The 14,227-nt window shown below is 45.6% G+C and overlaps 1 protein-coding gene and 1 non-coding gene across 3 annotated transcripts in view; both read left to right on the top strand.

Moving 5' to 3' along the window:
* TNPO2 (transportin 2) overlaps positions 1-14,227 on the top strand; it is a 120,683-nt gene that overhangs the window by 33,243 nt on the left and 73,213 nt on the right. For both annotated transcript variants that reach the window (XM_069604115.1, XM_069604114.1), the window contains exons 5-13: positions 1,512-1,618; positions 2,179-2,312; positions 5,266-5,347; positions 7,738-7,860; positions 9,422-9,540; positions 10,326-10,386; positions 12,279-12,447; positions 13,206-13,358; positions 13,904-14,129. In XM_069604115.1, coding sequence (XP_069460216.1) covers positions 1,512-1,618; positions 2,179-2,312; positions 5,266-5,347; positions 7,738-7,860; positions 9,422-9,540; positions 10,326-10,386; positions 12,279-12,447; positions 13,206-13,358; positions 13,904-14,129 — 1,174 coding nt within the window. The remainder of the gene's footprint in view (positions 1-1,511; positions 1,619-2,178; positions 2,313-5,265; positions 5,348-7,737; positions 7,861-9,421; positions 9,541-10,325; positions 10,387-12,278; positions 12,448-13,205; positions 13,359-13,903; positions 14,130-14,227) is intronic.
* On the top strand, positions 10,673-10,740 carry LOC138448255 (small nucleolar RNA SNORD41). Its single transcript, XR_011260095.1, has one exon. It is a non-coding gene; the product is annotated as a small nucleolar RNA SNORD41 (small nucleolar RNA).

The raw sequence follows: 14,227 nt of genomic DNA, 5'->3' as shown, positions 1-14,227 counted from the left end.
GCTACCTGGAGGTTGACTTACACATTCACGAAGTTCTACTGCGTCGAGGGGGATTCCAGGGAGGAGGCCAGAGTCGGTCAAGTAGTGCTGCACAGCCTGTTCGCTTGAAGTTGAGCCTGGTAAGGAGGTAAGAGATGCTTAATGTTGAGCCTTGCCACTTCCCGTGGTTGTGCATGTGTACTGCTATGTATTCTTTATGAGCATGTGAATCCATGCCAGACCCCATGCTGGAGAAGGAACTACTTACTTACCTGTAACTGTTCTACAGCATAGGTCTGGCATGGATTCACATAAGAACCTTCCCGCCTAACCCTCTACGTGCTACCAAATCTGAAGATGGCTGCCAGAGAGGCGGCTTAGGTAGAGGGCAGTCATTGGCTGGGGCGTATGACCCAGAGACCAGTGATTGGGTATTAGGAGAAATACAGTTCAGAAACTAAAACTTTTTTCCTTTACCGAGGTGTCCCAGCCTGACGACGGAATATTCATGAGCATGTGAATCGATGCAAAACCCATGCTGGAGAACAGTTAACTGTAAGTAACTTGTCCCTTGTTTGACCTATAATAGTACTTGGCCTTCTACAGAGTTATCTTTACCTATGCATTCATAAAATAAAGCATTATTTTTTACAATACACCAGTGTATGTGTTTCTTTAGACCATATGTATGCTACAAGTTCTTTGTACCTCTATACAGCCCTCTCCCTCTTAAGACCAGCCTGGATGCTCTCATTGCTACCCTAACATCAGGTAGTACAGTCTTACACTCAGAGTTTCTGTATTGCACAAGGTATAGTTTATGAATTCCCTTAGGATGCACTTTAGAAAAACTGTTGACACCGGTGCCATATGGTTGAAATTGATTCAGAAACCTGAAGGAAAAGTGAAACTTGGCTATCTTGTTACATGCGTTGGGGATCCACGAGGTTCCAAGGATGGCAAAGGTCTTGAGGAAAGCCTGTAGCTACGTAAAATCCCCTTTTAGGCTGCCATCCTACTACGAGACCATTTAGGCTCAGTTTCCTGGGCAGGCCTCCTTCCACAAAACTGCCATTTGCCCCACAATCTACAGGTTTCGCATCACCCTACAAAATGTGCCTGCAGCCATATTGTGCTGCGACCTAACAAGTTGAGAAGTATGCCTCAATTGGATACAGATGGCATTTTGATATGCAATGGAAGCTAAACGCATCAGAGCTATAAAGTTAATACTTAATAATTGCACATGTGAGCAGTCTAGTGCCTCTGCATTTAAACGTCTAGCACAAAATGAGTATCATTGTTGCATGTTAACTGTTCTGCCACTGAGGCCTAACAAAACTGATGCTATGTCTTTTCTAGAGTTTGGGCTTTTTACTATGCCTGTTTCCATATAGGGCTGTACAAGGCATGTTTGGTAATGGGTGCTTAATTAGATCACCAACGTTCTGAGTGTCCACTGTTGTCCCGGGTTTGGAGTAGGTTTGCAGACTGCTTCTGTGGCATTTGCTAAGTTTTTGTTCTTATTGCAGGAATTCTCATCACAACAATTGCCTCGAAGGGAGAGTTGCAGTCCTGGCCAGAGCTGCTACCCCAACTTTGCAACTTGTTAAACTCTGAAGATTACAATACGTGTGAGGTAGGCAGTGGGACATTGATGTGTAAATGAAACACCTATGTTTGTATTTCTGGTTGGAGCAATGTTGAGAAATTATAGTTGTGGAGAATATTGGCTGGTTATCTTTACCTTGGTTTTGTCGCATTTGGGTGGGTGTTGCCGTTGATCATAACCATGTGGGCCGAGTGGGAGTTTAGCCCTTAATAGAATTGCCTATTTGTGTGCTCTGCTGGAGCAGCACAGTGGTCCGAAATTAAACTCCAATGACCTTTTCTCACAGCCTGGTTGGGTGAAGAGTTCAAGCTCTATTGCTTATACTTCTCGTTAAAGCAGTGTCTTTGCTTAACAGTTCAAGTACGTGGTTTTGAATGTGTAAGTCAGTTTGTTCTGGACAGCTGGCTACAAGCTCTGGCAAGGCTTAATTTGTGCATCCAGCAAAACATGTACTTGACTTTCGAGGAAACCTCTTGAAAGTGCTCTTCACTTGCATGATTTAATCTCCCTTTGACCCCTTTTCTAGCGTATCTAACACTTGCATCAACACATTTCGTCTCATTGGTGGCCTAATTTTCTGTTTTTAGGGGGCCTTTGGTGCATTACAAAAAATCTGTGAAGATTCATCTGAGCTTTTGGACAGCGATGCCCTGAACCGACCACTTAATATCATGATACCAAAATTCCTTCAGTTTTTCAAGCACTGCAGTGCAAAGATCAGGTTAGTGTGACTTTTAGTCTCCACCTTCCACACTTGTCTGTGTTCGAGCTAGTTATGTAGCGTAGCCCACATGAATTGTCATTAAGGCAGTTAAGTTAAATATCGACTTATTAACTGGCAGCACAAACTGAATGGTGGTATGCAACACTCTGCGATTATTTCATGAAATGTATGTTGGACGCATCCCACCTACTACTGGTCATGTAATCCTTTAAAGCATCTTGCCAGTCCAACTGCTTTAGAAGGAACTGAGGGAGCACTTCAGGTGTCTGCGAGGGCTAGGAAGGATTGACGTGAGGATTGAGAGGGAAAATGATAGAATCCCAGAAGAGGCTTGAAAAACTGGTATGGAGAGTGTTGTGAGGAATTGGCAGTCATAAATGTGCCAATTCCTCCCACCTTAGAGCCCTTCAACTCTTTTGCTAAACTTTGGGACTTTGAACTGTTGTTTGTTTGTCTAGTTTCTTTGGTTATGGAGTTTTATACAACTCTATAGGCATAATCTTTTCATGTCTCACAGCACCCTCAGTGCAGTGGCACAGGGAAACCTTTTCAGGCTTTCCCAATGTTTAAATACCTTATCTGGGATAAACTACTGTTTCCCAGAGTAAGTAAAGTGAAATGGACTTTCCTAGACCCAGCACACCCTATCTTACAATAGAGTACTCTAGGGGTTACTTAGTATCCTCATATAGCAGTAAAATGCTAGCCTTTCCCCTCGAAATGGCTGGTGGCAGTGGTTTTACAACAAACTATCATGATATTTTACCAACCACCAACACCGGTAGCATTAAATCGCGGGAGCCATGTTTTTCAAGATGGCGTCTGAGCCCCCTCTGTAAAAACCAGTCCCAGTCTTTTTTTGCTGTTTCTTTGTGGAAAGATCCTTCTAGAGTTTTGCTCTGCGCACCAAACCAGGTTTGGTTCCTTTGTTCATGTGCCTCTGGCAGGCTTCAGGAGTGAAGGCAGCCTCTGGCGCCCGAGTGTCTGGGGTGTGCAGGAAGTGAGGGAGGTGCCTGAAACTCCGTGCTTGGTCTCCTAGGAGACCCAAATGCACTCTGGCGTGATTGGCTGACTGTCCGGCAAAGACAGCCACCCTGTTGTGGCAGCTAGGCTGGAATGAATGAATGAATTAATGGATGGATGGATGGATGGATGGATGGATGGATGGATGGATGGATGGATGGATGGATGGATGAATGGATGGATGGAAACTGGCTAAAAGGCGATATTGGCTTGGAAGGAAGTCGACCACTGGAACGAAAGAACCGAAGACGAGCTTGAAGAGGACGGCTGCTGCAACTACTGGACTGTTGGTTTGCTCAGTGAAGCCCTGCTGCAGTCCATCGCTAAATTCATCTGGACAGAGTAGCCCTGCAAGGACGACTTCTCCCTTTGAGTTGGTGGGACCAATCGACTCTAACCGTAAGCCAACTGGATACCATTCTCAGAGCTGGTTGTATTTTTGTCAGAGTGCTGCAGGAAACCGAATAACCAGGGAGAGGGATACCAGTTTGTGTGCTTGACTGCAGCTACTGGGATAGATTTGCCAAGTGCCAGCGTTTTGACCAATGCAGGAATCCCTGGCATCCTCCTGACCCTCAGTCGTGGGGACAAGAGGGAACAGTGAGATCTGCAGGAACAGAAGTCTTCAGCTGCATCTTTTTCTTTATTTGTAAGGTACTGTGAAATGAGACCGTGTACTTGCCTCTCGTGGTGAAAGTGCTTGAAACCTTCGCAACTAGCAGGTCTAATCCGCTTGTGACCCAACGTATAAATTCTTCTTGTTACAAACTACTTCTGAGAACTTCTACAGAGACTTTACCGTTTACTTACAAGAACCGTTTTTACCTATCCAAGACTTTAGTCTAGCCTATGGAATTGACTCTTCTGGGCAACTCAAAATATCTGCACTGCCTAAGAAATTGTAATCCTTATGTTCTGAACCTATTCCTTTTCTGCTCCTACTTCTAAGTATTCTGAATGCCATGTTGCTCCTCATTCAAAGTAGTCTGAATGCCTCAAACTTGGTGTACAGTACTGTAGTATATTGGTGTATATTTAACTGCCTCCTTCTAGTGAATGTTTTATAACTGACTGAATACATTAATAAGTGTTTAATCAAGAAACCTTCAGTGTAAGTTTATTTGAGCGCTGTGATGAGACCTCTATAACATCCTTACAGCTCACATTCCCTGTTGAGATAAGACTGGCTGCACAGCTCCGCTCCCAAAAACTGTGTGGTAGACTTGTACCAAAGGTTGATTTTGCTTACACCTGTAGTCCTAGTTGTGTGTAGTGATCCAAAGGGTACTGCATACAAACTTTGCCAAACCGCAGTAAAATGAAATGATGTAGTACATTAGTATTTTGTTGGCTACGCACACTATTTCCAGTTAGCTCTACTTGCAGGCTGTCTGCTATGATGAGCTATTGGCCGGTGGCAGTTTGGGTGCAGAGTACAGTACGTTTGCCTCTGTGGCAAAATGGAGTTGCCACTGTATAGCCTCATAACTATCATCTGCAAATGCTGAACATTTGTTTTCCGTGCCCAAAGTGGAAAACCTAAAGCAGGTGCTGAACATGGCTGAGAGTCAGTATTTGACAGTGAATATATTTCTCTAATCCTTGGGTTCAGAACACCCGGGCTCAGCCACTTTACTGTTTCTGCTCTAGTTCCGTAAAGTTTTTTGTTGCACAGCTTGATTTACCCCACCTCGCATCCCTCTGTAATTTTCAGTCCTATTACAATATCAGACTTGCGGTATAACCTAGAGTAACAGGTGGCATAATCTACAGCTGAAAAAGGAGTCTGGGACTAGCTCTAAAATACAACTTTGTATTTAAATTGGCCTTTAATTTGTATCCCCAAGTACATGAAGGGCTGCAGAGGCTGTTCTTGACTATCTGGTTGTATTCTGATAGTGTGCTCTCCTTTTCTGCCCCGCAACAGGTCTCATGCAGTTGCATGTGTAAACCAGTTCATCATGGACCGTGCCCAGGCTTTGATGGACAACATTGACACTTTCATTGAGGTGAGGAATGCGCTGAAACCAATTGCTTCTACAGCCTCACAACACCCAGGCGGTTTACTGCCTGAAATGCTATGCATCTTGAGGTTGGTGAGAGCGGGTATTCTGAAGTCTCAAGGCGACGCAACTATGCACTTTTGGGTTTGGCTGTGAAGAGACATTTTAAGATATTCTGCCATCCTTTCACACTCCAGCTGTTCTAATCCAATTCAGTTGTGTACTGCACTCCTGTTCGGCAATGTATCTAAAAATGTAATGGACTTTGTAACAAGCAATTGAACACCCATACTGTCTTCTGCTTTGGCCTGTAATGGAAAGCAAAGGCCAGATGTCCAGTAAAGCTATGTTAAAAGTGCAGATGGCTCTCCAGACATGGAGCCTGAAGACTGCCTTCATAAGGACCGGGGCGATCTAACAAGTTATTTACAAAGTTTCACTCCACACTCAGATTGTACCAACCCCCCTTTCAGGCTGGTGAGTGTACCGGTCTTGTGAACTTTGGCAGTTCCTCATTTCTTTGAACCTCTGGGGATTTCTCCACTGAGGACACTTCTTCTGCAGTGGCCCAGGAACCTAGTCTCCTGCAGCAACAGCTCTTCACATTGAAGAGGCCCAGGCAGCATTGCCAGGTTACTGGCTTTGCCAAAAAGTGTACCGCGCCACCTGGGCCCCATGTGGGGGGGGGTGGACTGGGCAGCCTGGTCATAACACCTTGACGGCCCCTTTGTAAAAGACCTCCCGGGGGCTGTGTTTTGGGTGCAACTTTGGTGGTGAAGAGCAGAGAACAAGCCCTGGGTTGGTCTCGCCAGCAACACTGGTGAAGAGGCAGGAAGTCCAGGGTGCTCCGTGGAGCATCCCGGGTGAAGGAAAGCATTGGGCTGCCCAGTGGAGCTGCCGTGGACTGCGTCTTGCGACGCATTACTTAGGGGGTGGGCCAGAAGCACGACGAGCGGGGCACTCGGCGGTGTTCCATGGCAGTGGTCCCGATTGCCATGGGGACACTACCTGCACATAAGAGGGCTGCAGGTGCAGCAGTGATCACGGTGGTGGCCCCATAACATCAGGTGCCACAACCTGAAGATATCGGTGCAGGCTGCATGGAGAGTGCGCGTGATCACGCCACCTCAGTCAACTGGGCCCACCCTGAAGTTTTTTTAAAGGGGCGCAGTGGTGGTAACGCGGGGGCTGCCCAGGACACTTTGATTTCAGTGATTGTCAGTGGCCTCGTGCGGTGTACATTGGCATCTAGAATAATGAACAGTGGGGCCTGGCCCCACCATCGCTTCCACCAGAAGACCAAGCCCCAGCTAGCCTAAAACCAGCAACTCACTCTGTCATCAGTGTGCCAGCACCAAGGGCTGGCCCATGAGGATACTGTGAAGGGGATTACTGACACCACCAGTCACCCCATTGTGGAAGGGTGAGCTGACCTAAGCAGTCCCAATCTAGTTGCGGGGTGGAATCGTAGGGACAAATAAAGGCAATGATGGGTTGAAGTGTTTTATAAATGGATGGGTCTTTGTGGGATCCCTATAAATTTAACTCTGGTGTCTATTAGTGATCTAGGTACTCTTGATGTAGCCCATCTGCTGTATCAGCAATTTTATTTAGCAGGTGCAGTGCTCATCCCAACCCAGCGGGCATGGGAGTGTTGGTTTCCATGGGAACTGTCACTGCTCGGGGAAGGGAAGAGTACATCCTTGCACAGACAAGGACCAGAAAACATTCTGGTCAAGGGTCCTCCCCTGGCCTTAACCTAAGGTGGTTATATGGGGTCTCCTAAGAACCTTTCTTGAGACACTGACAAACGGCCTGTTGCCAACACTTGTTCAGATTCTTCCAAGACTCCTGCATGGGGACGTGGGACTCTAGGCCCCCCTCTTTTCTATCACGGAAAGGGCTTTGTGTAGTACCTAAAACATACAAAACGGCATAAGCTAACTTCATTCTGCACTTTATTTCTCTAATTACTGAACTGGTAATTTTATTCACTTTTGTCCTACAGTAGCCTGAAACTGACCAAGTGTAAGTTCTTTTAGCGAGTACTGCAAAGTGACTGTCTATTTAATGGTAGTGCTACTTTAGGTGAAGTTTTTCATTTTTAGGCCAAACTTGCTCTGCATGCTTCGCTGAACCCTAAACCTCTCATTCCTATCTAAGCCTTGCTGCCCAGTCCTAGGACCCACATAATTTGGCTAGACTGTGTCTGTACCCATTCACCAGAATAGGGTGGCCTCTCAGAATATGTCCACAGGAATAATTCAGAAAATCAAGTTGAAAAGTCTGGAGAATTTTGATCCTCGGGCCTAATACCAAGCTAATTTATCTCCCTCATGGGGGACTTAGAGATGTGATGTTAGAATGCTGGATAATCTTATCTCCCTTTGTTCTAGCACTTATTTGCCCTGGCGGTAGATGAAGACCCGGAGGTGCGCAAGAATGTCTGCAGAGCCTTGGTGATGCTCCTGGAAGTCCGGATAGATAGACTAATCCCACATATGCACAGTATTATACAGGTTAGTCCATGCCTTAGTCTGCTGCTGTAAAAGCTCTACCTCGCAGCCAAGATACTTGCTTTATTGGTCTTACTAGCAGTACTGTATAAATGACTTAACATGTTTAAGCCTCCGTTTGCTGCCCGGATCTGCACCTTTGCTGCAATATCCGTGGGCACAAATCCTGACTTTCTCTGGTAAAGTGCTTTCTTTTCTGCAGGGATCGAAATTGGGATTTGTTGACAGGAGTACAAAGCAGCTCCTGGGTATCCAGCATAACCAGTTAGTAGGGGCTATCTTTGGGGAACTAGGAGTTGGTACAGACTGCACAGTGAATCTAACTTTGCGCAAGATGCAATCTCTAACAATTTCATGTTATCCAATATGCTATAAATGTCCCTTAAGTGTGCTTTATCGTCCTTTATATACAGCACCTAAACATACATGGTTAATATCACATAACTAGATTTGTATGGCACAACTTGTGGCTCCTGGTAGCTGTTGGTTTCAAGCTAACCAGGCTCCCCTTGGCTATAACCGGAGATGACATGACTTCTAGCAATTTTGAACCCTGTTTCTGCATGTTGAGGCTGTATTGGTGAAATCATATATGGCATTTATAACGCGCCTGTGTTTCTATGCGCAGCAAGAAAAGGAGGGGGGACACGTGGACGACAAAACCACCATCTTACTAGGCCTTGTCATTCAGATCACAAGTGCAGGGAAGGGGAGAAGTGCTGAGGGTGGGGGCGTGAAAAATTCCCCATATTGTGTCCTGTGACTATTTGCCCACCAGTGTCTCCTGCCGGATGGCGAACCTGCTTGGCTGTATTAGTTATTCACGATTTGCTTTCCTTTAAGGCTTCTTGTTTGCCTCGAAAATCAGTCTCACAGCTTCTGATTGGCTTTATCCTTTAGCTAGAACCTGAAATGGTGCATATATTGACACCTCTTAATAGCATTTTTTCCTCTGCCTGTACCTGTGCTTACTGGCACCACATGGATGATTGTTTTTTTTGTGTAGGAACACAACAAGTTTGACAATCGCGCAGCCCCTTTTCTAGTAGCAACCTAAACCATTTTCTTAGTATTGTCTTGGTATGGAAACCTCTGACCAGCTTCTTTTCTTACATACCAGCTAGCCTCTACAATTATTTTAACTCTGCCCTTGCTTTTCCATTCTTTGTAGTGTTCCTGGCTCTGTTACTTTGCCCTTTCGTCCTTTTTGCCATTGCCGCCGTCTTGCCCTAAATTATAGCAGCCTAGCCCTACTGGGCTTGGAGGATGTCTGGTTGGAGTGCAAGGACCTTCCAGAAAGTACAGGCACTACTGTTAGGAAATATAGATATGGCATTGGTAGGGGCGGAGCTAGGACAGCACCCACAAGTGTGGGCGGAGGTGCTCAGCATTAGCTTGAAGACCACTGGTTGGTTCATGCTGGCAATATTCTTGCCTTACCTTTGCTGCTGTCTCTGGCCAGTTCTCCATGTTCACATTCTCTGGGAGCCCTTCCACTGTGCCGCTATTTGTAATGCCTTAGCACTCGTTAAACCTTTGCCTACGTTTTGTGTAATTTCCACAGTACATGCTGCAGAGGACCCAGGACAATGACGAGAATGTAGCTCTGGAAGCATGTGAGTTCTGGCTGACGCTGGCAGAGCAGCCAATCTGCAAGGAGGTGCTGTCTGGACACCTGGTTCAGTAAGTATCTTTAGCTGCTTTTGTGCTATTTTGAACTTTGCCCTTCCTTTTATCCACTTTGTCCTTACCAATGATTACTTTATAGCTGCTGTATAGATGAGATGGGCAGCTGGCCGACTGTACTGACTTTGAGGACAGAAATTCTTAGTGAGGTATGGGAATGTTGACTGGCGTGGCTGGACCAGCAGTAAGGTAACTGTGTGAAACCTGGAGCAAGTAATTCTAGTGTCAATAGAATCTTCCTAGACATGAAGCAATGACCTCCTATGTAGGTTGTAAGAATAGGCATTATTTGACACTAAAATTAAAGTAATGGCTGTATAAAAAGCAGTGTCGTCATTAGATGGCAGTTTAGGACCAACTGCAAAGCACTTCTAGTGTGACAAGGAAGACTGAACACAATGGATACAGCCTGCCATGTTGTAGCAGTCAAGGATATCGTCAAGCTCTGGGTGAAGGGGGGGGGAACACGCTGGTCTTGGCCTACTGCCCCACACTTCTAAAGACTGAGAAACCAATGAGTCCAGCCAAAGGAGGAGGGAGTCTTGGCCCCATTCGTTGGATGTCCAGTAGCTTGATGCTGAGTGAGGACTGCTAAGGTTTGTTCAGCAAGGAGTCTTAACCAATTTCTAATTTGTCGTCTTCATGGGGGGGGCTCCACATGGGGGTCTCCACATTTGGTCTTGGAGCACTACCAATGGCATACTATCAAACCTTGTGAATCGACAGGCACATAAGATGCAGAACCTTTCCGTCTAATTTACATGGTTTCTTTCTTGTTGCAGGCTGATTCCTATATTGGTGAATGGCATGAAGTATTCAGAGATTGACATAATCTTGCTCAAGGTTTGTCTTTTGTGTTGGCACCTTTTTTACAGAAAATCATACTTATTGAAATTCAGTTTTCCTTTAACGTTTCGCATACTGTCATTGTGTCTTCTACTGTGTAGAAGAGCTTGAAATGGCGATGCACAGTAGCCTCTTCATATGGAGTGCTTTCTGGTGTACTGTGGGGATTCTAAGCAGGATGGTTGTCCTTGTCCTGTGGCTGTAAATGGGGTGGGGGAGTTGTTGGCACACAGGGGAGACGGACATATGGGGCCATGTGCTTTTAGCTTTGCACTGGAGTTTCTTGGAAGTGATGCACATTGTAACCTGACTGATGGTGAATGGTTATTGTATTCATACTGTCTGATCCAAGGAGCGTATCCATTCCTTTGCAATATGTGGCTGGGGGGTGCAGATTACACCATGCTTGATTATGACATTTCCCCTTTGAGGCAAATTCTCCTTCAGTACTGTGATCCTGCATTGCAGAAACCTACAATCGGGTGACTATGATCTGACGGAGCTATAGGGAGCTTCTAGCTTTACATTTTTCCAATTGCCTAGTGGGCCTATTTCTGTGTTGAATCTTACTTTGTAGCTTGTGTGGGTGTGGCTCTCTAGCTTCAATCTGTTGGGTTAAATCACATTTGATTGCCATCTCTATTAGCTCTCAGAAGATTGGTATGGAGAGGTGCACAGAGGTGTACTCTGTATTTCATAGCAGGTCCCTGCAGGCAGTGGGAGGGAGGGGATGGAGTGCTTAAGTTCAAACCATGCAGGGTGCAGGAGCTAGACTAAATGTTTCTCTATTCTCATCACCAGCAGTTTGCTATGACTATGAAGGCAGTGCTGCTGTTGGCAGGGATCCAGAACCATGTTTGAGCATTTTCATACTCCGGGTTTCAGGGGCAGGGTCTACATCTTACTTGAAATTGGGTCCAAGTCTTAGGCTAGTGGCAAAACGTTAAGGGCATCCCTCCAGGTGCGCCCACAAATTCCTGTACAGGTTTTCTGGAGCACAATTCCAGAGCCTGGAAGTGCGCACAGGATATTCATGCTGGGTTATAATAGACGCCGTTAAAGGAGCATGCCATGTAGGGTTATAAGAAGCAATTTTCTGCTTGGGTAAAACTACAACACATTGTGCTCAAATACTGAGGTTTTCCAAATGGGTACGACTCCTGGTTTGCAAACTTCAATATTGGGGTTATTATTCGATCTATTGTACTCCTCTCAAGGCGCTTTCTACAAATGAAAGCAGCAGTGTGTGGCCAGTGTGCCATATATGCTCAGGATTGCAGGATTGAATTGCTGTCTGATAATTTATGGTCCTTCGGTTCTCAAATCAACTTTATTTTATGGAAATTAGCAAGCGACTTACATCGGTCTGCTTTGAACCCCTCTACCCCGTCACCTATTATACAGGGAGCTGAAACCCTAATCACGCCCTCACTTGTTTGCATGCAGTCTGAATTTTTGATACGCCAAGACATGTTGCCAGGGTCCACATGTTGTATTGTTTGGACATGTGGCTTTGTCACCTTCACATAGGCCACACCCAATTTCACATCTCATGTGTAAAGCACTGATTAATGGCTGTGCAATAATGTCTATGTTTAGCAACAAACTGTTTTGAAAGATTTGCAGAAACCAGGGTTATTATTGCCAGGGTGGGTATTTGCATCACAGCATGTTTTTGCACTACTTCAGTTTGGTGAGTGCAGACAGTTAAACATCTTTGTTCTATCATAGTTTTTTGCTTTGTACACCTGCAGAGTGATTACTTCTGTTTTTGGGTTGCCCTAAAGCTTGTACTGGGCTGGTTGTTCTCTGCAGGCTAGCAGTATAAAGGTGGTTGGGAAGGTGCTGTAATTTGCATACTAGCTATGGTCTCCTCTTTTCCACCACAGGGGGATGTTGAAGAAGATGAGACTGTCCCAGACAGTGAGCAGGACATAAAGCCTCGTTTCCACAAGTCTCGCACTGTCACCTTGCAGCATGAGGAGGATCGGGCAGCGGATGATGAAGACGGGGATGATGAAGACGATGATGATGACACACTGTCTGACTGGAACCTGAGTAGGTGCTGAGGAGGCGCAAGGTGGCTGGGCTTAAATGTTACATGGGGGAAGCATGTGGAGGTGTGTTGGTGGCCAGTGCTAGCTGTTTGTGGCGTTAGATATATGCATGGTTTGTTGCTGTGTCCCCAGTTGCAGGGAGGATATGATTAAATGTGTCCATTTCATCTTTTACAGATGAATGCATTGCTTCATAGACATTATGCTTTAAATTTGAGCCTTTTTGTCATGACAATATTCGTAACCATCCAAGAGCTGGTCATGGGAGGGGAGTAGTTACTGCCAGAATTAATGGGTCCAAATCACCTTTTGGCTGAGGGTGAAACCGATGGTATGGACTGGAGCTGTTCTAGGTAGTATGCCGGTCCTACACTTGGCATTCAGTCATTGTATCTCTATGTATGATTTGATAACCAATGTAAAGCTTTGCAGCTACTGGGATCCATGGGGTCCAGAGTTTGGTTACTATACATAGTTTTAAGAGCAGGCGTTGGAGCAGTCCTTGCTGCACCCCAATTTCCCAGGTAGAACCAAAAAAAACAGATTTGTGCAAATTGGTTATAACCAACAACCTGAGAATGATCCAGCATGCGGTAGCAGCTCTCTTCACTTAGAGTATGCTTTGTTATTAACGCGCACCACTGACCCAGGGGCATAAGGGCGCAGAGCAGGGGGGTACTTGAGGTTTTGGCATGGACTGCTAATTTGTTTGGTTAACATTTGGGTGACTGGCAATCACATTCTCGCTCCTATCTTCAGGAAAGTGCTCTGCTGCAGCTCTTGATGTTCTTGCCAATGTTTTTCGAGAAGACCTGCTGCCCCACCTGCTCCCACTGCTCAAAGGTCTGCTCTTCCACCCAGAGTGGGTCATCAAGGAGTCTGGTATCCTTGTACTCGGTGCCATTGCAGAAGGTAGGTGGACCATTTTATTCCAGTGCACATCAAAGTCGCAGTTACTGATATACTGTATTGATGTCTCCTGCTAAATAAGGAATCGTTTTCTAGTTCCTTGAATGCCCTTTTCAAATCCATTTTGTAGACCTAATAAGTTGGATAATGCTTCTGGTTAGTGCTGGCAAAGTTGTCCGCCCATTTCCGGAGCTTTGTGTATTGAAATGTGCAGTATTCTAGCTAATTTGAAGTTGCACTTTGTTGCTTAGTATTTTACCTTTCTAATTTCCTGATTGAGTGGTATCAAATGTGACCATGTGTTGCTGGAGGGCATTCTTTGGACGTGATGCATTCATGCTAACCCGACTCAAAATGAGGGTGATTGTATTCATACTGTCTGATCCAAAGAAACATGCCTGTGATCCCTTTTCAGCATGGCTAACCATTTCTGCTAAATCAACACTGACACCTAGTGTTTTGCAAAGAATACTGTTACGAGCCCACACTAGGCTAGTTTAAACTCCTGAGCTGGAATTCAAGATTGTGTCCCCCCCCCCTCTCTCCAGGATGCATGCAAGGTATGGTGCCCTACCTCCCTGAACTAATCCCTCACCTGATCCAGTGCCTTTCTGACAAGAAGGCCCTTGTCCGCTCAATCGCCTGCTGGACTCTAAGCCGCTACGCCCATTGGGTGGTCAGCCAGCCCCCTGATTTGTACCTGAAGCCACTCATGACAGAGCTGCTGAAGAGGATACTGGACAGTAATAAACGGGTACAGGAGGCTGCTTGCAGGTAATGGCTGTTTGATGGTTATATGTTGCATTCCCGGTGTCGCATGTTTAAAATGTAGGTTGTTTTTTTGCTGTTGGTCGGGCGAGGATGTACTATTG

This window comes from Ambystoma mexicanum, chromosome 3q, assembly GCF_040938575.1.
Source record: "Ambystoma mexicanum isolate Mex_15411 chromosome 3q, UKY_AmexF1_1, whole genome shotgun sequence".
Lineage (NCBI taxonomy): Eukaryota > Metazoa > Chordata > Amphibia > Caudata > Ambystomatidae > Ambystoma > Ambystoma mexicanum.
The sequence above is the reverse complement of the archived record's forward strand: the minus strand, read 5'-3'. Positions and strand labels throughout refer to the sequence as shown.